This window comes from Neolamprologus brichardi, chromosome 3, assembly GCF_056152115.1.
Source record: "Neolamprologus brichardi isolate AB-2024 chromosome 3, ASM5615211v1, whole genome shotgun sequence".
Taxonomy (NCBI): Eukaryota; Metazoa; Chordata; class Actinopteri; order Cichliformes; family Cichlidae; genus Neolamprologus; species Neolamprologus brichardi.
Window position 1 is genome coordinate 12,558,617 of NC_142106.1, and position 25,708 is coordinate 12,584,324.

The following is a 25,708-nucleotide window of genomic DNA, read 5'->3' on the forward strand; positions in this document are numbered from 1 at the left end:
TTCCAAGATCCCTTCATTAAACTGAGTCAACTGTGTGCATTTTTTTAGCATTTAATGCAAAATGTTTTATTAAAATTTTAATTCAAAATAATACAACAAAATTAGAGTAGAAAACGTAATTCATGGATTTTAGGATAATTTAGTATTTCTTTTGCTTTAAAGAATGACATCCCTGCTCAGACACCACTTCTGAGTTCTGCCAGTTCTGAGTGTTTGAAAGAACTTCTTGTCATGTCGTGTCAGGCTTTCTCAGCCTCATAAATATTTGGTGGGGCTGAACAAGAAAGAAGGTAAAAGGAAAACAGGAAATGTTCAATCCCCTCTTAATTCTTCTTTTCAGAGAGTATAAGCAGGATACAGCAGATAAGATTGGCAATGCAGACCTTAATCACAAATTTTGCTTCTGGAAAACGACGTGCCTACATGGTTATTATTGTGATTTTTATCACCACAATTTTGTTTAGCAGTAACTTTGAATGCACTTGCAGATCACAAGTGCTTGATTGCAGCATTTACATGTCTGGCAAATGCCCCAGATTTTTCTATTCTTTCATCCATCACTTTTCAAAGAAATTTTTAGTTAGTTTACTGTGGGCTGCATATGTCTGCTGTCTGAGAAATCTCTCTAACAGAACCCAAGAGGCACTGTTGCCTTGCAAAGACAAGTGGAAGCTCACTTTTGAGGAGCGATTACACATCACTGAACAACGAGTCCAAGGTCAGTGTTTTTCTTTCTTTTTACACATCATGTGTTTTAACCTGTAATATTAATATGTCATAAAAATATTTTGTTTCTTTTTCAGAGGTATGGCTACATTTTGCTCTTGACTGTCATTGTTGTAGCATCTTTCATGTCTTATTTTAGATGTGGGAAATGCTGTAAAAAAACATCAAATTGCTTGGACAGTAAAATGACGTATTACGTATTATCCCTGGCATTTTACAAACTGATTCTGAAAGAGGAGGGGATGGTGAGGAAAGAGCTTTTAAGAACAAAAGCAAAAGAAAACCTGACTTTTTCATGAAAGAAAGGATAGATGAGGAACGATGGGAAGAGCTGTTTATAAACCAAACTGAATTGTATCATCATGTCTGTCTGTTATATTTATGTCTGTTCATCACTTTGTAAGCTTGACAAATTTGTAAACTGTGTTGAGCAGTCACTATTATAGGCTCTTTACCTGAAAATGTGAAGCGCCTTAATGTTGCTGTAAATTGACGCTAGATAAATAAAATCGAATTGAACTGAATTGATTTTATTTGGCTTCATGGATAAAGCTGAGTATCATCTGCATAGTACTGAAATTGTATGAAATGCCTTTCAATGATACCCATATATAGTGTAAACAGGATCTACAACAGAACCTATTAATGAAACCAAAAAAGAAAAATAAACCAAATAACTACAAATAAAATGCAAACTATTCATGCTTGTAATGCAATTGTGTAACTGTGTTAATGCAAAACATCACTTTTTTTAAAAATTACAGAACAGAGTATCATCCATCTCTGAGCAGCAAAGGTTATTGGAGGAATTTTAAGCCTGACAAGATAAATTCACAAACAAGTTATTTATTTCTCTTTTTCTTTTCTTTTTCTCGTTCTTATTTAAAAATGTATCATCAAGATATTGTTACTAGAGAATGACCCAAATGCCACAGTGCAATAGGCAGGGTAGACTATGGACAGGTCACCAGTCTGTTTCAGGCCAAACACAGCCGGACAAACATTCATGTCACTGAAGCCTAGAGAGAACCTTGCAGACCCCCCACAAAAAAGCATCAGTCAGTAGCTGGACTTAAAACCAGGACTTTTTTTGCTATGAGGCAAAGGCGTTAACCACTACACTAATGTGTATACCTTTGCACTGATTACATTTTTTTTAATGTTCAGCTGTCATTTGACGGTATAAGCTCACAAACACAGGCATATGAATGCAGATGTAGACACAGGTTTCTTTCCACTAACTGCATCTTAATACTTTGTGCTCATCCCAGCACCTGTGTAATTTAGATATCAGTGTATAGATTTATTAATTTCGTTTAAATGTTATTAATTCAACGAATGGCTGTTCTGGACCCATATTATTCTCAGTATTGTTTGTGGTGGTGTGGCTTTATGTGTAATAACAATATTGATGTTGTTATTGTTGTTGTTATGGCAATTATGATCATTTTTATTGTTATAATTATTTTGGTTAATATTAAAGTTATGTACTATGCTTAATGCTTCTAATAATATTAGTGGATACGTCTGCCAATTGTCCAAAAAAAAAGTGTAACAATGTTCATTCTCCTTCCTATTCTCTCATTCATGTGTATAGAAAAACAGTTATATACACATAACGTTGGGGGAATAATTATTTGTTCACCTGGTGAATTTGTTAGTTTGCTCATCTACAGTGAGAAATTCGAGTGAAATAAGAATTTGTTCTTCAAGCAGAACGTGCTATTGAAAAACCGTTGTTGGCTATCAGAGTGGTGAGGCGTTTCTTGTAGTTGGTAGGTTTGAGAACATTTCAGAAGGGATTTTGGCCCACTTGTCTTTACAGAAACTCTTTTACTGCCTTATGGTTCTTTGCTGCTGTTTGGCATTTTGATGGTTCAGCTCCCTCCATAAATTTTCTACAGCAGTGAGGTCTGGGGACTGGCTACTTCATGATCTAAAAGTGTTTCTCCTTAACCACGCCTTTGATGTCATTATGTTTTGGTTCATTCTCTACTAGTAGTGTTTGTTTGACTGTGGTCCTAATTGCCTTCAGATCAATAGCAACCTCCCCATGAGGCAAGATCTTGCATTGAACTCCTGACTGAGCGTGATTCATGGACATTTTATATTTTTTTTTAAAAAAGCTTGTGACTAAGTGTGTAATTACACTGTAATTGAATGTAATTTCAAGGCATTTCATTTGAAATCACAAGTACATTACTTGAAAGGAGATACACCATAAGTAATTTTAAGTACTGTGTGATGTCATGGTGAATACCAGAATAATATTTCCCCAGTTATATCTTAGGTATGCTTAGGGGGTAAAAAAAATAATAATAGCACATAATAAATAAAGAATATAATGATAAAGAACAATAATACCTCAAATTATTAGCAACTTTAATGTAATTAATTATTACTTTTTTATATTATATTTTGGACACTTTTAAATCATTTCCAAGTTTCTTGTTGTGATATAAATCTGCAGCTCTCCCGTAGTACACCTGCATTACCAGTAGATGGCAGCCGACTTCCACTGTGAATCAAAGTCATCTAAAGGTTCACTGAGAGCTTTCAGACTCGGTGGGTTTGTGCTGATTCAGGAACCGGTGAAAAGATGATGATCCAGAAGTCCAGTCTGACTCACATGTTCATGAGTTTGTAGTTTTTCAAACAGCAAAACACATCAACTCTGTTTTAATGATAAAGTACTGAGTGAGACACTGAAGACAGACAGCAGTTAAACACTGATCATCTGCTGACAGCCTTAGATTTATTCTGATCAAATCTGGCTTCAGCACCATTGTAATGTAATGAATTTCAACTTCTAGTTAAAACAGAGTGAGTGATAGGTTTGTAGCATAAACCTATTCGCTGGAACGTTCAAGACAATTTTACTACACAGCAAAAAGCAAGACGCAAGTCACCAAAGTTCTTTGTGTTACTCGTATATGAGGGAGAGAACCACGACAAGCGCTGTTCCTTGACCCCAGTCGCTCTCGTCTGCTCCCTCATAACACTGCTCTTTATTGTGGTTACATGAATATTCATAGGCTCATTAACATAGTAACACATGTGAACAAAGAGTACCGTCTGTGTGTATGTTTAGGTATGTGTGTGTAAGTATGCGTGTGTGTGTGTGTGAGTGAGTGTGTGTGTAGGGTCAGAAGGTGACCCCATAACTGAGAGCTAGGCTCAGACAGACTCTGCTAACCCTGCCCCGTGGTCATGTAGGCTCTCCATCAAGCTTGGTTGTATGTTGTCTTTGTGTGTTTGGATTAAAGAATGTTAGCTACCGCTCACCGCTCATCTGCAGGCTTTATTTAAGTGGAAAACTTCCACAACACATCCTTTAAGTAAAACAAGATATAACATAGGAGCGGATACTGAAAAAAGGTAACCCTATTTTTCATGTGCATTTATATTGTCTGCAAATACCTGATATCTTTTCTGCAGATTACCCCAGACTTTCTCTTTTATTGAAGAGGTGAAAACACTGTCTTCATCACATCGTCTGAAATGTGCCTCCAGCTTGGCCAGGATGGGGATGATTTGGCTGCATGTGGGGGACTTGTCACTTGACACACACATGGTTGACGTGTACAGGACTTGCATGCACTTAACAAACTCCTCTGCCTTGATTAAATCAGTGTGCGTGAACCTTTCTAGCCTGTTGAAAAATATTCACAATGTTAAAGGTAACTGACGTTATTTAGCTCTTGCAAGTGATGCTCATGTCATTCACTTACTTGTCCTTCTCTATAGGCTTCCTCAGCCGTTGATCCAGAGCAGCTGCCTGGATTGCATCAAACTGCTCCATAAATCTCTCCACCATTAGGAAGAGAGAATTCCAGCGCATCTTAACGTCAAGAATTACATTATGCTCTGGCAAATCTAAAGCACAGATAGACACAAACATATTTTAAATTACTATAAAAAAGGTCATATGAATAACAATACTTCTTGATATGTAACTGCATGCACTACTTACTCAGGAGTCGCTGCTTTTCTCTGAGCACAGTTTTGCTCAAGGATGAACGTTTGAGCCACACCACAACTGAACGGATTTTGGCACACCAGCTGGAAACTGCAGGAATGTCATACACCTTTTGTGTGGCCAGGTTGAGGGTATGAGCAAAGCATCCCACTTTTAAAAAGTCCAATTTTTTTAAAGCAACATCCATGTTGCAGGCATTGTCTACAGTGGCAGCAATTATTTTCCCTCCCAAATGAAATTGCTCCACAACGCTTGATATTTCTTTAGCGACAACTGGACCTGTTTGTGACTCATAAACTGCTTCAGTGCTAAGCACATTCTGCTTCATTTTGCCTTTGTAGATGTAGTGAACAGTCACTGTGAGGAAATGGTCCTGAGCAATACTGGTCCATCCATCACAGGTGATAGCAACCTTGTTAACCTGTGCCAAATTCTGGATGAGGTTGCTTTTCTCCACGCAATACCAAGCAGGTACAAGTGTGTTGGATAGATCATCCCTGAATGGGGGCTGATACCTTGGATTTAGGGCAGAGGACATCTCCCTGAATTAAAAAAAAACAAAAAAACAAAAAAAAACAAATTTATAAAAAGAAAGTGTTTTTGACTTGAAATTTAATTCTTTTTTTCAGATAAAATAAATAAAACATATAGCTCCCTGAATAAACAGAAAACACATTTGAATTTTGATTAGATTTTTTTCTTCCAGATAAAAAATAAAAATATATAGCTCACCTTTTATTCAAATATAGTTTACTTATAAACACCTAATTCCATATTTACACCAATTTTTTTAAGTCTTTTCTAATTCCACATTTAGAGAAGACTTACAAAGCTAAGCAGCTATGAACACATTAATCTTTACAGTATTATACAGTCTATTTTTTAAGTCAGAGTAATACAACATTTTTCACCTGAATGATGGTGACTCCACCGTTGAAAATGGATGGAGACTATAAATTTTGTCACTGCCCTATGAATTTCGTCCACTTTTTCTTTTGTCATTTTAGCCTTTTTGGCCAGGGTGAAGGGAGTATCTGCCATCAAGCAAGAAGACAGCCGCTACGACGGTGTTTGCTAGTTCACCTTACATGCATTAATGTAGTAACGTGGTTAGCTTACTCAACTTAAATTGCACACTAACAACATTGAGATACTCACCCAGAGAAGAACGGGTGCTGCTGCCATCATCATCATCAGTTATCATTTTTGCTACACTGGCAGGGCTAGGTGCCCGGACTCTTCTCTTCGGGTTCTTGGATGTTGCTAACAGGCACCACACCCGCAGTGGATGTGCTCGGTGTGATGTCTTGCTGCAAGTTATCAAATGCGGTGCATTTCTCGGCTTTTAAAAAAATGCTACGCGTCGCCAGGTGTTTCATAAGATTTCAGGTGTTACCTCCTTTGCATATTATTACCTTTAAGCATTTGTTGAAGGCTGCTGAGTTTATATCTTTTGCTGTGAAGTACAGCCACACTCTTGAGCGCTTCGGCATTTTTGCTCTGCTCTAAAAAAAAAAACGTAAGTACCTGGGCCCGCCTACTATCCTTGGAAAGGTAAAGTGATTGGCTAGATTTCTCAGGGAAAAAAAGCACCGAAAAAAAGCACCGAAATGTCTGCTGCTTTTCGGTCTGGTTACTACTGTTTATGTCAGAACCGGTTCCACAATGGCACCAGACACCGGTACCCATCCCTATTAAGGACTGTCAGATAACCCCTGTTGGTTTCTCTGATCAGTTTCTCAGTCTGGCTGGAGGTTTAATCTGGAGACAGGGTGGGCTTAAGTATTTAGGGGTGTCTTTAGGCAATGACACTTTTTTACAGAAGAATTGGGAAAATGTGGTGGATAGAGTCAACGGTCGGCTTTTAAAATGGAGGTGGCTTTTACCTAACATTTCATACAGAGGTCGGGTTCTTGTTATCAATAATCTGGTTTCTTCTGTTTTGTGGCACCGGTTGACCTGTGTTGATCCCCCAGTTACCCTCTTGTCTAACATTCAAAGAATCCTGGTGGACTTTTTTGGGGGAAAAACTGCACTGGATTCCTCAAAGTGTCCTTTTTCTCCCTAGAGAGGAAGGCGGACAAGGTCTGGTCCATTTGGCCAGTAGAAGAGCAGCTTTTCGCTTTCAGTTTATTCAGAGGCTGCTTACAGGACCCCAAGATCTAGTATGGAGGAGGATATCGTGCTGTATTCTTCAGCAGCTTGGTAATATGGGTTTGGATTTATCTCTGTTTCTGATGGATGCAAGCAAGCTGAACTCTTCCCTTCTTCCTCCTTTTTACAAGAGTGTTTTTTCTGTATGGGCTCTGCTGAGGAAAGAGAGGCGGCAGCAGGCTGATTATCTGTACTGGTTGCTGGAGGAACCTGTACTGTTTGGGAGCTTGCTGGATTGCCCTGTCTGGGGGAGGACTACTTTATTCAGACGGCTCCACGCTGCACAAGTCTTTTCTCTGAAGAGGGTGGTGGAGCTGGCTGGACCTCAGCTAGATGCTCCGGATGGATGGCTGCACAGCTTGGGATACGGTGTACTTGAGTTGTTGGTCAGCTTTTGGATCACTGGAAATGCCAGTTAGGTGGAGTTGAGTGTTCACTTTTGGGAAGTTATTGTGATGGCACTCTGTTTCCAAATCATTTAGATCCTTATCCTTCCGTCAGACTGTTTCCTGGTTTTAAGAACTGCTTTGGTCTTTTATTGGATAATGTGGATGTTGTGGGGGTGTCCCTGGAAGGGGCCTCTTTGTATAGGCTGCTGGTAAAAACTCTCAATCAAGGCAAGCTGAATGGATGCAATGACATGGTGTGGAGTACCCATCTCTCCTTAGCACTTGACATCAAGCCAGCATGGAGGTCCCTTTATAAACCTCCCCTTGCAAAAAAACATGCAGATTTGCAGTGGATAATTCTTCATGGCATTGTTGCTGTAAACTCTTTTGTTTCTGTTATTAACGCTGCATTAACAAAGGTCCATTCTGTGAGCAGAGGGAGACCCTGTTTCATTGTTTTTCTGAATGTTCGCCTCTCGGCTCTGTTTGTGCTTCTAAAAGCTATCTTTAGTAGATGTGGGGAAGGTTTTACACTGACTATTTTCATTTGTGGTTTTCAATTTACTCGTCTTCGGAAGAACAAATGCCAGATGCTTAATTTTTTGTTAGGACAGGCAAAAATGGCAGTGTATATGAGCAGGAAGAGAAAGGTGACAGGGGGGCTGACTGCTGAGGTAGTCCCTGTGTTTGTCAACATGGTGAAGTCTAGGCTGTTGCTAGAATTTAATTTCTATGAGGCAGCCTCAGACATACATACTTTTTCTCAGGTCTGGGGTTACAGGGGGTAATCTGTAGTGTGGTGGAGGGGCACCTAGTTTTTGGGCAGGTATTGATGTAACTTTTTATTGATTTTGTGTTACACTTCAGTATAACGGGTGTGGCAATATGTCGATTATTTCATGAGAATTAATGTATTTTTTAAAAATCAAAAAATCTCTCTCTCTCTCTCTGTGTGGGTGAGGAGCTGTCCCAACCCATGAACCTACTTACCTGCCAAAGCCAAGCTCTAAATCACAGGAAACCTTCACTTAAACATCCTCTACCATTGCCAACTGCCTACCCTCCCTCCCTCCTATGACCTCCACCACCTACTGAGCAAAACAGTTCCCACTACCACCACAAAAAAGCTAGTTTCTTTTTAAGAGTTTATAAATGTACTCTTACTGTACACCCTAGGAGGTTGCATAACATGAAACACACACACCCAGCAACAAACACTACTGGACCAGTTTGACTAGAAAACTGAGAGACACATACCTCTTTAACAATCACACAGAACTGCTGATGATCCAGTTCTCTCACATATTTCAAAAGTCTTAAAAAGTGATAGAAGAGATTATTATCAAGCATTAGTATCTGAATCTGGAATCATTTCTATGGACACTGGACTTCAGGACTGTATAGCTTTATTTAAACCTTAAATTTAATCTCAGGTAGGGTCTCTCGGGTTTAAACTCAGGTTCCGTTATTGAGTTAAAATACTAACAGACTCAGATATTTAGAACAAACTAAATTCATCGGTGCTACAGGAAATGTTTGCTGTGACTGCATCACTCTGCTCAACATTGCTGTTAGTCAGCCTCTGCCTGCTTACCTCTGCAGGTGAGTTTTACTTGTTAAGAACTAAATAAGATTTCAATGACAGATAAAGAGTAAGAAAGGAAAACCATTTTATAGTAATGCACTTTGTCTGTGTGTGTGTGTGCAGGCAACATGATGCTAGGTACAGCCTGTGTGAACTTGTCACTGTAACCCAGATGTTTTAGTTTTAGGAGTCAGTATATTAAGTAAGTAGAAGTAAAAAGCAAGAGTGGGTCACATATTTGATATGAGCATCAAAAGACAGAGATTAATCACAATTTTTCCTGAGATTATGAGCTGCAGCTTTTACTGTGGATGACAAAAGGACCCAGATGTTTTCTGATTTGGGGCTTGAAGCTCTCTGGAGGCAAAATTAAACTCTCACCTGCTGAAAGTTGTCATGCAACCATTAATTGCCTTAAGACAATCTGTTAGAACAGATATTTATCCAATTCACATGGTTTAAAAGAAAAGTACAATTTAATATCGTCTGCATACAGGTGACTGGAAAGAATTTTACAACTACAAATAATAAGGCCTAATGGCAGGACATATAATGAGAATAAAAAGACGGCTTAACGCTGCACGAAGATTCAGCTACATCTGACCAAATGTTTACTGCATATTAACTTCATGCAGTGTATGGGAGACTCCACCACCTGCATGTTTAGTGTTTATTACTATTGTGCATTATACAGCGAATGAATTCTGTAATGAATTACATTATTGAAACTGTGTGTGTGGACCTCTTAAGCAATGCTCAGAGGTCAGAGGTGAAAGTGGAAAGCCTAACCTTTAACTTCTCTGCTCTGTGTTGTTTCCCGTTTCAGAGCAGAAAATCATCACAGTTGTTTCTGGACAAGACGTCACTCTGACATGTCGAGCTCCAAATGACAACATCACAGTTGTAAGGTGGAGCAGAGCTGACCTGGAAGATGAAGATCTTGTCCTTTTAAATGATAATGGGCAATTTGTTCCAGATTACCAGCATCCATCTTTTAAGAACCGGGCGGATCTGCAGGACAGACAGATGAAGGACGGAGATGTGTCTTTGATTCTGAAAGATGTGACGACTGCTGATAGTGGAACATATAAGTGTCGTGTAATCCAGAGAACCAGAAAACATTTCAAGCTCATCAGCATCATCTACCTGAGAGTTGATCCTCCAAGTGAGTTTTTCTGGGATCTTCAGCTCTTTTTGCTCGGCTGCCTTACTGCTCTTAAATAGCTCTTTATTCAGTATCACTAGGAGCCTTATATTTTAGCCTAGCAGTGAATGATCTGTGTTGGTAAGCAGTTTTTGATTTAGTCTTTTCATAAAATCCTTATTTTTAGGCATTTACTGCTGCTCAGGAGAACAGACATGTTCTCCTGAGCAGACAAGCTTGAAATCTTTTGTTCTCCATGATTGAAACATGTCTGACAGTCACTTGTTGTGATCTTAGCAACTCCTCATTAACACTTTTCTGTTTGGCTGGAGTCATTTGTCTTAGAATAAATGTTCTTCTTTTGGTTTGATTTGCAGAAGGCCGTGGTATAGCTCCTGTTTTATTCAAGACAGCGGATGCTGCGGCAGAGGTACCTGACTCACAACAGGACCCTCTTCCAGGACTTTTGGATGGTAGTTCTCTTCCAGGCAAAGGTACACGTGAGCAGTTCTTTCATTCATTCAACTACTTGAACATTAAAGTAATGCGGTGTGAGGAACTTAGTTCAAGCTTTATTTTTAAACAAGTCTGCTCATCTCTCGGGGCTGTACACCATGACAATATTAGACAGGTTAAACTGACCAAAGCTATGCTAACTCTCATATGAAACTGAAATCACTTCTCAATCAAACAGAGAAATCAAAACAAAAACATAGAGAGAGGAAAAAAGCTAGTTTCTTTTAAGATTTTATGGATTTTGCTGTACACCCTGGGAGATTATATAATATGAAACACACAGATACACACACCCAGCAACAAACACTACTGGACCAGCTTGAACACAAAAATTAGAGACACTCATACCTGTTTTCCACCCACGCAGAGCTGCTGAGGATCCAGCTCTCTCACATATTTCAAAAGGCTTATGAAGTGATAGAAGGGATTCTTATCCAGGATTAGCATCTGAATCTGGAATAATTTTTATGGAAACAGGACTTTCAGCTTTATTTAGACATTAAATGTAATCTCTATTCACATATAAAAAAAAAAAAAGTAAGAAAGACCATAGAATTATTTTGCATTGATTCAGTTAATTGATTCAAATCCAGATGTGTCAGTTTGTCTCCGTTCTCTGTTGTTTGCTCTTTCAGACCAGAAAATCATCACAGAGTCTGGACAGGACGTCACTCTGACATGTCGAGCTCCAAACAACAACAACAGACTTGTAGAGTGGATCAGAGCTGACCTGGTGGATGAAAAACTTCTTCTTTTGTATCAGAATGGGCTATTTGTTCCAGACAACCAGCATCCATCTTTTAAGAACCGCGTGGATCTACAGGACAGACAGATGAAGGACGGAGACGTGTCTTTGATTCTGAAGGATGTGATGATTAATGACGCTGGGACATATGAGTGTCGTGTCCTCATGGGAGAAACATGGTCATGGAAGTTTAGCACCATCTACCTGAGTGTTGTTGATCCTCCAGGTGAGTGAGTAGAGTTGAGTGTGTGTGTGATCAGAGGTGAAGCTGCTTCCTGGTTGTTGATGTTTGTTTCTAAAGATGTTGTTGATGAGACTTTGTAGAAAGCAGCTGGTCTGAGTGATGTGATCAGAGTGCAGTAGATAATGTCTGACAGCAGTTTGAACAGTACTAGAGTTAGCAGTAGTGGTGGCTCTCTTACTGTTCCCAAATGGCTCTTTACTCAAGATCACTGGGGACCTTCTATTTTAGTCAAATGGTGAATGGTTTGTGTGTTGGTAAGCAGTTTTTCATTCAGCGTTTTAATAAAAGCTTTATTTTTACGCATTCACTGCTACTCAGATGAATGTACGGGAGTTTGAGGCCTGGTGATACCAAACACCCATGCAGTAGTAGAACACGCTTTCTACTGAGGAGCAGTAGAAGGTTATCCAGACTATTCTCCATGAGGACACAGAGGAAGTGCAGCTGCTGCTGGGACTTTTTTTTTTTAACCAGAGTGTGTTGTAGGTGCACAGAAACCTAAAGACAAATTCCTCTATTTATCATAAGTAGGGATGGGTATCGTTTAGGTTTTATCCAATACCGGTGTCAAACCGGTACTTTTGAAACGGTGCCAGTGCTTAACCCATTAAAGCCGGTGGGAGCAGGCACGCTCTGTTTTGCGTAACTATTTTTAAATCCCGGTAGCTCTGCAACCACGTAAGCTAGCGCAATAATTTTTTTGCATATGAAACCAGAGGAGTTTTACTTACATCTTATGACATCAGCTTGTCCTAAGTCACAGTTTCCTTCCACATATAGCTTTGCAAAAACTGCATAAAAAGCACTTGCAGCAACAAAAACAATATTCCAGAAACACGCTTTGCCGATCCGATCGGCTGTTCATAACACTTCCTACGTTAGAATAGACGTCAGTGCGAACTTTTGCATGTCCGCCATGACCTGCCCGGAACCGGAAGTGACGTCATTTTTGCTGAAATGTAGTTTATTTTACCATCAGGGCCTCGTGAGCCTATACTGGTGTTTTTAAAAGTTATCTTTGACTTTATGACTTTTTGTGTCGTTTCTGGGATGCTTAGGACTCATATTGCTCTGCTGGAAATAGTTTATTTTGATGCATATGCTGCTTTTTTGCAAATTTGCAGTATAATATTTATTTTTGTTTTTCCTGCAGTATATAAAAATTGGTGTATTTCAAAAATAAAACTATGAAGACACTCAAAATAAATTTCCTGTGGTAGGAAACTTTTTTGTGCAACTTTTTTGTATTTACAGTTTTGAGGGATAAGCCTCTTAAATATCTCTAACTAGAAATATATGTTAAAAAAGCAAAAAACGATTTTCAATTTTTTTGTAGTTTATTGCACTTTTTTGCGATTTATGTAATTACTATGCACTTAATGCATACATATTATTAAAATCTGGGCTATAATGGTTGTATTGATGTATAGCAACAATGCTCCCAAAAATGGCTCTAGAGCATGTAAAAATATAATATAAGCTCTGGCGGACTTGGTTCTATGGTAGGTCTTAAAGGGTTAAAGAATGGAGAACACAAACTTTGTCCAAAAACCTCTCATGTTTAGCTGTTTTTTCATAAAAAGATAACAATTTTAGCCTTTTCTGCAGGTATAGGGCATATATGGTATCACTCTTGGCTGGAAGCTGTGGTTAAACAATGTATAAAACACAAACTTTGTCCAAAAACCTCTCATGTTTAGCTGTTTTCCACTTTTTCTTTGGTCATTTTAGCCTTTTTGGCCAGGGTGAAGGGAGTATCTGCTATCAAACAAGAAGACAGCTGCATGTAACTAGGAACTGTGTTTGCTAGTTCACCTTACATGCATTAATTTATTAAGGTGGTTAGCCTACTCAACGTAAATTACACACAAACAACATTAAGCTACTTACCCAGAGAAGAACGGCTGCTGCTGCCATCATCATCCATCATCACTTCTGCTACACTGGCAGGGCTAGAGGCCAGGACTCTCCTCTTCGGGTTCTTGGGGGATGTTGCTAACTCCAGGTCCGATAATAGGCACCACACCCACAGTGCATGTGCTCGGTGTGAGGTCTTGCAGCAAGCTATCAAATACGGTGCATTTCTCGGCTTAAAAAAAAACAAAAAAAACTGCTACTATGCGTCGCCATGTGTTTCATCAGATTCGAGGAGTTACCTCCTTTGCACAGTGTCACAGTATCACCTTAAAGCACTTGTTGCAGGCTGCTGAGTTTGCATCTTTTGCTGTGAATTACAGCCAGACTTTTGACCGCTTCACCTTGGGCATTTTGAATCTGTAGCTCTGCTCTAAAAAAACGTACGTACCTGGGCCTGCCTACTATCCTTGGAAAGGTAAAATGATTGGCTAGAATCCAAAGTGTCATTTTAAGGATGTTTAGCTTCAGGTTACTTTCTGAGCACCCGCAGGGCAAATTCTCTACCTCCACCCTGTTTCTTCTCCCTGCATCGTTTGCTGTTTCTGACAACAAACCATAGTGAGCACTGTCGTCCTGCAATCTAGATTGGGATACTGTGGGACTAATCCTAAGTGAAGCTCGAATTTAGGCTGAGGCCAACTTCTTTCAGTTCCTGGTGATTAGAAGTGATCAGTGGATTGGAGGAAGACACAATGAGAGGAATAACGATGTTTACTCAAACATCAAGCATGCATATAGAGCAGGGGTCCCCAATCCCAGTCCACGAGGGCCGGTGTCCCTGCAGGTTTTAGATGTGTTATTGATCCCTCACAGCTGATTTAAATTGATAAATCCAGAGGCCTGGTAATGAGCTAATTATTTGATTCAGGTGTATTGACCAAGGGTGAGATCTAAAACCTGCAGGGGCACCGGACCTCATGGACTGGGATCGGGGACGCCTGATATAGAGCCATACCCCTCCCCACCTCAGTCAGTCCGACCACCTCGGACTGACTGAGGTGGGGAGGGGTATGACCACCTAATGTCTCTTCCTGGCAGTGAACCCCAGGAAGGCTGCCGGTCCAGACAGAATACAGAATCAAGGTGCAAAGAGCATGTGCCCACCAGCTCACCCTCATCTTCACCAGACTCTTCAATCTCTCACTGGATCAGGCAGCCATCCCATCCTGTCTAAAATCAGCCACAATCATCCCAGTACCAAAGAAGTCTCCCGTCACCAGCCTGAATGATTACCATCCTGTGTCCTTCACGCCGGTAATCATGAAATGCTTTAAGGGACTAGTCATTCAGCACATCAAGAAGTTCCTCCCCACAGAATTCAACCCCCACCAGTTTGCCTACCTCGCAAACCATTTCAAAGAAAACATCATCGATCTCTGTGCTGAGTCAGGTAGAATAGCTGCAGAGCTATGTCCGAATGCTCTTCGTGGACTACAGCTCAGCCCTTAATACAATCATCCCAGACATCCTCATCACCAAACTGGTCACTCTTGGCCTCACCCCTCTCACATGTGCCTGGATAAAGGACTTTCTCACAAACCGGCCCCAGACTGTAATACTTGGCCCCTTATCTCTCTTCCAGTCGCACACTGAGCACCGGCTCCCCACAGGGCTGTGTACTGAGCCGGCTCCCCACAGGGTGGTGTGCGCTGAGCTGGCTCCCCAGAGGGCGGTGTGCGCTGAGCCACCTCCTGTATTCTCTCTACACCCACGACTGCAGTTCAACCCACAACAACAATCCCATCATCTAGTTTGCTGATGACACCATGGTAGTTGGACTCATCTCAAAGGGAAATGAGGCATCCTACAGAGAGGAAGTCCTGAAGCTGGCAGCCTGGTGTTCAGAAAACAACCTAGCCTAGCACTGAACACAGAACACACTTAGCCCCCCTATACATTAACAGGGACTGTGTGAAGAGGTTCTTCACCTTCCTGTTCCTTGCTGTCCTCATCTCTGCTGACATTTCCTGGACAGACAACATCTCAGTGGTCATCAAGAAGGCACAATAGCAGCAAGCTGAACTCCAAGCTGAACTTCAACTTGCTGCTGACCTTCTACCGCTCATCCATTGAGAGCCTGCTAACTTACTGCATCACAGTATGGTACGGCAGCTGCACTAAGGCGGATATAGCGAGGCTTCAGAGTGTGAAACAGTTCCCACCCCGCTTTCAGCATTTTTGGCTAAGTCCACATTCAAATCTTTTTTACACACACACAGATTCTTTTTACACATACAAATCTTTTTTCAAACACACAAATTCTTTTTGCACATACAAAACTTTTTTACACACACAACAAATTCTTTTTACACATACAAATCCTGATTTACAAGTACAAAACCTATTTACTATTTATTTAAGTACAAAATATTCATGACCACAATTTGAGCCCATACATTCAGCATTGCCACTGCTGAACTGAACTTAATTACACCATTAGCATGAGGCTCTACGCAGGTACACCCAGTGAGGATGACTGCTGTTAGTCTGCCTTATTTAGATCATGAAAAACTAAGCTAGCAGTTCATCTGAATACATTTTGAATGATTAAAAAAAATGTATATAATCTAATGCACTATAAGATGAAATGGATTCTGTTCTTTGCTCATCACCTACATGACAGTTGACACCTCACACCTGTTTTTCACCTGCAGGTCAGCCAGGAGGACACACAGAGGATGAATGGAAGGCGGCTGACTTTGCTGGGCTGTTCAGTGTTCTGATAGTTTCTGCTGTGCCCATTGTTGGTGCTGCTATTTTTTGGGGTATTTCTTGGATTTGCAGAAGAGAGGAGAACTGATACAAGTGCCAACACAAGTCTTGAAAGATAGCAATGAATTATCTTTGGCTAGTAGCTCTTTGGTAATCACCTTTTTTTAAGATAAGATAACATAACAAATTTCCCCACGTGTGGGACTAATAAACATTATCTTATGGTGAACAAATAACTGTTTTTTGCCTGTCTGTTTTTTCTACTGTATTACTCTAATTTTTCTACTTTCTTCAGAAAATGTTCTGGTGCATTGATTGACTTCAGGGGTGATGATTCATGCCCAGAAAACAACCCAATTATATATATATATATATATATATATATATATATATATATATATATATATATATATATATATATATATATATATATATATATATATATATATATATATATATATACACATAAATATATATTCCCACTGACACTCTAGAGAAAGATAAGCAGAAGGTAAAGTGTAAGCAAAACCTCATCTTGAGTCAAAAATCAAGACTGTATCGCCTGCATGAACTTTAACACTTTAACTTTATTATGTTGCAAATAAAGTTAAAGTTTCTTCCTCCTCTGCTGAAAAACATCTGAACCTTGATGAATAAACAGACAACTAACTACATTTTAGTTGTTTTTTTAATTGTATTGTTTTTTTCTTTAGGGCAGAAATATTCAATCTTTAAATATTTCTTTTTGAATGAACTGAAAATAAAACCCAACACGATGCAGCTTCAAGCTATAACATTGTGTAGAATAAATCTGATGACATGAACTCAAGGAAGATTTAGTCAGTTAAACACATCCAAACTTTGTTCGTGTTCTTTTCCTGAACATGGTGATCATAATTATTAATAGTCTGATATAGGGCTGGACTATATCCTACCGTCCACGGTAATACGTGGACGGTAGGATGTAGTCCTATAAATGTCGGGCAACGATAAGAAAATGAAATATTGCGATAGAATATGGGTAAAAAGTGCATGCGCAGTGCCTTTGTTTTCATACGCACATGGCAGAAAAAACATGGCGCCATCAGAGAATGAGAAGGGCAAAAGCGGATCATTGAATAAAACAAATGAACCAGAATTGATTCGTAAAAATGCTGCAACTTCAGTGGTGTGGCACTGGTTTGGCTTTCGTACTTCAGATACACAACAAAGCACTATTTTTTTTTAATTTAAATAAATGCAACTTGAATCAAGAGTTCAAGCTCACTGCTGTAATATATATATATCTATATATATATATATCTATATATATATATATATATATATCTATATATATATATATATATATATATATATATATATATATATATGGTTACTATGGATTTAATGCATAAATATTATTAATATTTGGGCTATAACAGTTCTATTGATGTATAGCAACTAGAGATGGCACGATACCACTTTTTTATGTCCGATACCGATACGATAAATTTGGATATCTGCCGATACCGATATGAATCAGATATAGTGTGTTTTTTAATTAATAAAACAATTTTTTTAATATCTTGCTGCATTTTGTATAAGTTCATATTCAAGTTTAAATAAACAACAACACTAAAGCTATTCTGTTATACCTGTATTTAAAAAATACACTGCACCCAAAATATTTCATAGTTCAGCAAATACTGATCAATCTAATAAACGTAAACCTACTCAATCCTTCCTATTCTGGTATTTTAAAGAGTACTTAGCAGAAATATTAAGCAACCTAACTAATAGGGTTGCAAACTCCCAGCAAAAAAAAAAAATAGGGAACCACCCTCCACCTCATGATGCTTAATCGACATAATCAACTTTAATTTGATGCAGTGTGAAAAAAAATGCACAGAAATAAATTATTTTTCAAGAATAATTAAATAGATTCAACATCTTTCTTCAACAGAATTGCAGACTGCAAAAGTAGTATAGCTTACTAATGTATATTAGACTTAACAGTTACTATATACAGTAATGGACTTCTATATATTTTACATAAGTTTAAAACTTTGGTATGTCTTTGTGCCCCCTTTTCCCTGTTAATGCCTTATCGGCCCCCCTGGCTAAACTTTGCTAGATCCGCCCCTGCACAGTTACCAACCGTCAGCTACTAGAAAATGATCCTGGTCTAGAAAGTAATATTAAATAAATTCTAACAACAGCTTATCAAGCTTAAACGTGCTGCTGTTGTTCAGCCGCTGGTTTCCTCTTTCTGGCGCAAAGTGGGTGATAAACAAACAAGAGAGACGGACTCGTGACAGAAAAGCCGATCAGCTGATCATTGATCAGTTTCATGATTGAAGTAGCAACAGGAGAGGGAGGAAGAGAGAAGAGGCAGTCGCTCCATATATCAGTTGTTAAGCTTAATGTGGGAATGATTTATAAACATTCAGAGATGAACTTACACACTTGCTTTACTTCTCGCTGGGGTCACTTCCTCGGAGATGAAATGCTGGTGAGGCTACAAATACACACAGCCGCTCTATCACGTGAGGACACTGCTCCGACGAGCCAAGTTACGCCGTGTCGCAAGCTTTGTGAGGTGCTTTTTTGATATTTAATGGATCGGATTACATTTTTTATTTCTCCCCGATATCCGATCCAGTAATTTACGTCAGTATCGGACCGATACCGATACGTAATATCGGATCGGTCCATCTCTAATAGCAACTTGAAATGCTCCCCAAAATGGCACTACAGCATGTAAAAATATAAAGTAAGCTCTGGCGGACTTGGTTCTATGGTGGGTCTTAAAGGTTTAAGGTTGGATTCCTTTGCAAGAACCATATCCAATTACCATTAATGGTAAGACATTGAATAAGATAAGATAAGATAAGACTTTATTGATCCCACAACGGGGAAATTTTTGCATCACCTCAGCTCAGGTACAAAAATACAAATAAGTACAATCAATGAAAAAAAGTAAGATATTACACTATATACAATGGTAGCATACACAGTATGTGATTATGGATATGGTTGGAAATATGGAAGACATAAACTATATAGCTTGATATAGCTATTGTACCATTACTATTCCTATTTATAGACATGTACACACACACATGTACACACTAAATATACATATGTATACATATACATACATATATATACCTGCACATGTCCATACACATGGAAGTTCCATTATGCATGAGTGGTGACCAGAGGTGGGTCGAGTACCCAAAAATTGTAGTCAAGTAAGAGTAGCATTACTTTAAAATATTATTACTCAAGTAAAAGTGAAAAGTAGTCTTCAAAAAAGTTACTCAAGAGTAAAAAAGTACTTGGTGAAAAGACTACTCAAGTAGTGAGTAACTATTTGAAATGTCGGATTTATTTTTTGAATAAATGTTGTCAGACAAACAAAAATAAATAAAATAAATACAAATTTTAGTGTTTTCAAAAGGAATATGTAAAAGTGTGTATGTAAAAAGATCCAAAAAATAAGGCACAACAATTCTAATTTCCAATTTCAGTTTTTCACAACATAAAGCTTTTTTCACCAATACCTACAGTAAATAATATAAATATATAAACAGTTCAAACAATTTCCACTGACAAAATATGCTGTAAACTTTATATTCATTTTTGCTCCAAATGGCTCAGCAGCCTCACGAGGCATCTTCAACATATGTACATACAAGGGAGCTCAGTTTACCATAAATTGTATAACTGTGCATTTATTTCTGCATATTTAGCAAAAATGTGCCATTTCTTCACTCAGTGAAATGGTGGTTCAGCTTCAGCAGCAGTTTGCTCTCAAGGTTCTTTCTGTGAAGTTGTAACCGTTCAGCAGTGAACAGGAGCCCTCCATGACTGAGAAGTCCTTCACAAGCTCCAGATGCAGGAAGAGCTGCATTGACTTTGATCGACAGCTTCTTGATGTGAGGAAAGGCATGCAATAGATCCACACCTCCAGTGAATGGACATGAAAGGTACCTCTCCAGCTCCCCTGCTTCTGGCTTTCCTGACCCCATGGATCCATCATCTTCGTCGGTTAGGCTGCTGTTTGCGATGGCCTCATCCAGCTCTGTGTCTAGGTGATGTCTGATGAAGTGGAGACCTGTGGAAAGATGTAAGGTCTTCAAAAGAATTAGCTCTGGTCATTATAGTGCTGTATACACTGCCAAGCTGTGGATGTTTGGCAAGAAGATTTGATCACACTGGAGATGTTTTTACTAACTCCTGTTGAAAAACAAAATATTGTCATTCATATCCCGCACAAACAGTTTGCGATGAATTCCAGATTAAGTTTAAAATAAGAACGAGTGCAAGGCTAAGCAGTGCTAGCCAATAGATCCTCCTGTTTGGCTGTTACTCTGGGAAAAGACGAGAAAGACGGTGATGAAAGGGTGACTGGAGCTGCGATGTAGCCTATATAATATTTATATTGCACGAATGTGATAATTATTTATATTGTAATAACGTGATATTATATTGTTCAAACGTGAAAGGTATATTGTTAGAACAATATACTTTTCATGCTATATCACGTTATAACGTGATATAGCTCTATTTTTCTTTTGCCTTGGTGGCAGCTGTACGCTTCCGTATCCGAGACTTTTCAATGTGGCCTCACAAAATTATCACAACTAGAACAACCATGAAAAGAGTTGGATGGACATTGCTGCTCAATCACAGCTGGCGGGTCAATGTTTTCCATTAATTTAGCAAAGTTGATGGTGGTGGTGTGTGTGTGTGTGTGTCTGTGAGAGTGAGTGAAAGACAGAGAGAGGGAGAGCGAGAGACAGATTTTGTATGATAAGGTTCATGTTATGGACGCGCAGTTTGAGCTCTCAGGTCGCATCAGACCATATAGTGTGAGACCCTGCATCGTGACCTTTGAACTTCTAACCCCTGAGATTCAATTGTACAGTTTGAGCAGGAGCTGAATAACGCGACTGATGAAAAAATCGCAGTGTTTGCCCAGCTTAACCTCCTAAGACCCGAACTCTTCCACGGCATGCATTTTTAATTTCTCTTTGACATTTGGGCTGATTGGGACCTGATGAATGTAAAAACAAAGAATCATCAGTAATTTTTTTTTTACCTAATTTTTGTTTCTAAGAAAAATGAGAGCCACATATGAGGATATTCGTTTAAAATGTCGATAGAACAGTAGCAGTATAACGTCCTCGTAAGTGGATATCAGGCTCTTGTAGTGCAAAATTAAGTATTTTGGTCTAAATAACGCAAAATGTGACGCCAGGTCCTAGGAGGCTGAAGCTGCACAAAACACCCACAAACTTGTCTCACTACAATGTCGCGCCGAAAATATGACTCGCAGCTCGAGCTCGACACAGCTGCTGTAACATAAGACTGACATCCAGCTAACCACAGCTAAAAAGATATTTAGAGAAAACTTACCGTTTCCTCAGGTTACACGAGTTGAGTTTTTTCATGCTGAAAAGTTTGTTTTGGCTCTCACTGAAGACACCGACACTGAAGACATAGCTGTTCTTTTGTACTGCTTTTAAGCAAAACATCCTTTGTATGTAAGGCCAAGGGTGTTCATCCTCTTCAGCTCTAGCGTAGACGACTGGCTCTGCCATGTTTTTAATGTTTCTTCTTTCCGTGTGTCCGCTACTTTGAAACGCTTGGGCCGCTCTGCCCGCCACAGTTTCAAACTGGTCATGTGACTGCATGGCCACATCTGATTGGTAAAAAAGTACTGGAAACTCCACTGCCGGCATGTTATCTAATGTGTTAAACTAAGTTGTTTTTTTTAAAGTAACGCAAATGTAGCGGAGTAAAAGTACCATTTCTTCTTCACAAATGTACTCAAGTAAAAGTAAAAAGTATTGTGCAAAAAAGGTACTTTAAAAGTACATTTTTTATATACATTTTTTTCAAAAACTTACTCAAGTAAATGTAACGGAGTAAATGTAACTCGTTACTACCCACCTCTGCTGGTGACCGTGGATCTTCACAATGTCCAGTGACTTATGACATCGTGATTGATTGAGGAGTTATAGAGTCTAACTGCTGTTGGGATGAATGATCTGCAAAAGCGCTCCTTCCTCCAGTGAGGGTGTTTCAGTCTCTGACTAAAGGAGCTGCTCAGCCCACTCACATACTCATCCAGTGGGTGATGTGGGTTGTTCATGATGGATGTCAGCTTTACTAACATCCTCCTCTCGCCAACCACTTCCACAAACTCCAGGGGACATTCCAGCACGGAGCTAGACCTCCGCACCAGTTTGTAAATCCTGCTCCTGTCCCTGTCCGTGCATCCACTCCCCCAGCAGGCCACTGCTACCACAGATGCTACCACAGTGTCATAGAATGTCCTTAACAGAGTCCTGCAGACTCCAAAGGACCTCAGTCTCCTCAGCAGGTGGAGTCGACTCTGGCCCTTCTTATACAGGATGTCTGTATTTGTAGTCCAGTCCAGTTTATTGTTGAGGTGAACACCCAGGTACTTAGATTTCCTCCTCCTTTGTCTTGTTGGCGTTGATTTGGAGTATGTTGGTCTCACACCAGCCAACAAAGTCACTGATGACCCCCCTGTATTCCTGATCATTCCCATCTGATACGCATCCAATGATGGCTGTATCATCTGAGAACATCTGTAGATGGCAATTGTCCAAATTATAACAGAAGTCTGAAGTGTAAAGGCTGAACAGGAAAGGTGAGAGAACCGTGCCCCGTGGTGCCCCCGTGCTGCAGATTACCACCTCGGACACACAGTCATGGAGCCTCACATACTGTGGTCTGTTGGTAAGGTAGTCGATGGTCCATGCAGTCAGCTGTTTGCCTACTCCGGCTCCCTCCAGCTTCCCTCTCAGTAGTGCAGGTTGGATGGTGTTGAAAGCACTGGAGAAGTCAAAAAACATGATCCTCACAGTGCTCCCCGCCTGCTCTAGGTGAGAGAGGGATCGGTGTACCAGGTAGATGACAGCATCATCCACCCCAATTGCAGGTGGTCCATGACTGAGCCCACCAGTGGCCGAAGGTGGTGCAGGATGAGCCTTTCCATGGTCTTCATCAGATTAGAAGTCAAGGCAACAGGCCTGAAGTGGTTGGGATCCCTGGGGTGTGTGATTTTTGGCACCGGAACAACACAGGAAGTCTTCCACAGTTCAGGAACCCTCTCCAGGCTCAGGCTCAGGTTGAAGATGTACAGGGCCACCTGACAGAGCTGGTCTGCACAGTCCCTGAGCAGTCTGGAGCAGATTCCATCCGGACATGCTGCCTTCCTTGCCTTCGTACTGTTGAGCTGATTTCTCACCTGATCAGCTGTGAAGTAGATGTTAGGCTGGGCTGGAGTGGGGGGTGGGGCTGGCTTTGTTGTGGGTAGATGTGTGGATAGGGGTGAAGCCAGGTTGTGGTGAGAGGAGAGCTCAGGTGACAATGGCATTGCACCCGGAGGGGGGGGGGGGACTGGAGGGGGGTTAATGGAACCTGGGGGTGGGAGAGGTGATAAGTGGGCCATTGTCAAATCTGTTAAAAAACAGATTCAAGTCATTAGCCCACCCCCGGCCAGCAGACGCTGTGGCTCCTCCATTGTCCTGCAAGTGTCCAGAGATTTTTTTCATGTTCCTCCAGACTTCTCTGACGTTTTTCTGTTGGAGTTGGTTTTCCATCTTCCTCCTGACCTTATGGCTGAGGACTGAGTCCCTGAAAAAGTTTGATCTTAGAATTGCTTGTAATCTCTATAAAGGCTTGTTTTGTAATTTTTTAGTAGAACACTGTGCACCTTTGATAAGATTATAATGTGGGTTTTGATCCAATTAATTAAAGTCCTTATGAATATAAATAAAGTGTGGTTTGTGTGTGTGTGTGTGTTTTGCTTTTTTATTTTGTGGGACAAACACACATGTTGGTGTTTGTATTTACTTTTGATGTGCTTCACTGTGACCTGATGGCGACCGTAAAAAAAAGCATCCGAGTCAAATATGATTAGACAATAGGAAAAGTCTGAGTTTAAACACATGAATATATTTTATTGATTATTTAATTTCCTGTTGCTGTCCAACATCAACCTCTGAGATTTAAAGTAAGCTTTAAATGAAGTTCGTCATCATTCCACAGAGTGGCGCTGCAACATAGAGATAACTATAAAACGCAGGTTGAGGAAATGATAAAAACATATTTAATATGTTTGCTGTACATGTATTTGTCTTGTTAATCTCACAATATTTAAATATTTGTTGGTCATAGACTGATTTTTGCTGACAAATGTATGTTGTGTACCAAATTCTAATACTTTAACCAAACATATATATATATAAATAATTTTAAATGTTTTAAAAGTGATAAAACAATAAACAAAAACACACAGAGCATCCAGAAAGGATACAAAGCACTTCACTTATTCCACATATTGTCATGTTACAGCCTTATTACAAAATGGATTTATTTAATTGTTCACAGGCGAGTATGTACTGAGCTCACATGCATCCTGTTTTGGTTCATCTATTGATCATCTCTCAGATCTTTCCCAAATTGATTAGAGTCCACCTGTGAAAAAATCATTTGATTGGTGATGATTTTGTATAAGTTATGATTTGATAATGTCCCATAGTTGACTGTGAATGCCAGAGCACAAACCAAGCCATGAAGTCCAAGGAATTACAGTATATGTAGACTTCTGAGACAGAACTGTATCTAGGAAAAAATCTGGGAAAGAGTAAAGAAAAATTTCTGCAGCCCTGAAGGACCCAGAGAGCACAGCGGTGGTCATCATCTGTGAATAGAATAAGTCTGGAAGGATTCTTCCTAGAGCTGGCTGCCAAACCAATGTGAGCAATGGTAGAAGATGAGCTGAGTGTAGGAGACTAAGAATCCAATGGTCACTCTGACAGAGCTTCAGCCTTGCTCTGTTGAGAGAAAAGAGATTTCCAGAAGGACAACTATTTCTGAAGCTCTCCACCAACAAGGCCTGTATGGTAGAGTGGTCAGATGGAAGCCACACCTCAGTAAAAGACACATGATAGCCTGTCTACAGTTTGTCAAAAGGGAACTGAATGACTCGCAAAAGATGTCAAAAAACATTCATTGATTGGATGACCTCAATGTGACTCTTGGCCTCAATACCAAGCGTCACATCAGGAGGAAACCAGGCACCACTTATCACCTGGCCAATACCATCTGTAAAGTGAAGCAGCATCATGCTTACAACAAAGGACTGGTTTCGGGATCAATCTGTGAATGTCCTTTAAGAAAAATTAAAAAATTGAAAAATAAAATAAAATTATATATATATATATATATATATATATATATATATATATATATATATACACACACACACACACACACACACACACACACAAAATTCACGGTTCGGTTCGGTTCGATACTTTGGTGTCGCGGTTCGATATTTTTTTGATACAAAAAAATGTTCATGCTTTTTTAATTTGTCATTTATTAAAATTATAAATATATATTTTAACTCAAACGTACAGTTTTTAAATTTAATGTTGCTGAAACAACAAAGTAATAAAAAAAATAAATCTATCTGATCAAGAAATCACTCATCTTTGGAAAAGAGTTTTTTTACAGAGAAATGGCTCTTTCCAAAATAAAAGCTATACTATACGCTTCTTCTGGGCTATA

General features: G+C 39.5%; 3 protein-coding genes across 3 annotated transcripts in view; 1 reads left to right on the forward strand and 2 right to left on the reverse strand.

The window, feature by feature from the left end:
- LOC148103525 (cell adhesion molecule CEACAM1-like) overlaps positions 1-25,708 on the reverse strand; it is a 207,349-nt gene that overhangs the window by 115,383 nt on the left and 66,258 nt on the right. The gene's annotated exons all lie outside the window — the stretch shown is intronic.
- On the reverse strand, positions 2,663-5,243 carry LOC148103527 (zinc finger BED domain-containing protein 4-like). The gene is made up of 4 exons (XM_087839493.1): positions 4,700-5,243; positions 4,458-4,602; positions 4,147-4,378; positions 2,663-2,809 (listed from the first exon to the last, which is right to left on the reverse strand). The coding sequence occupies exons 1-4, from the start codon at positions 5,241-5,243 to the stop codon at positions 2,663-2,665; spliced, it is 1,068 nt and encodes a 355-aa protein (XP_087695619.1).
- LOC118455958 (programmed cell death 1 ligand 1-like) overlaps positions 8,781-25,708 on the forward strand; it is a 127,511-nt gene continuing 110,583 nt past the window's right edge. Inside the window, exons 1-3 of the mRNA XM_087838739.1 lie at positions 8,781-8,850; positions 9,660-9,998; positions 11,129-11,464. Coding sequence (XP_087694865.1) covers positions 8,781-8,850; positions 9,660-9,998; positions 11,129-11,464 — 745 coding nt within the window. The remainder of the gene's footprint in view (positions 8,851-9,659; positions 9,999-11,128; positions 11,465-25,708) is intronic.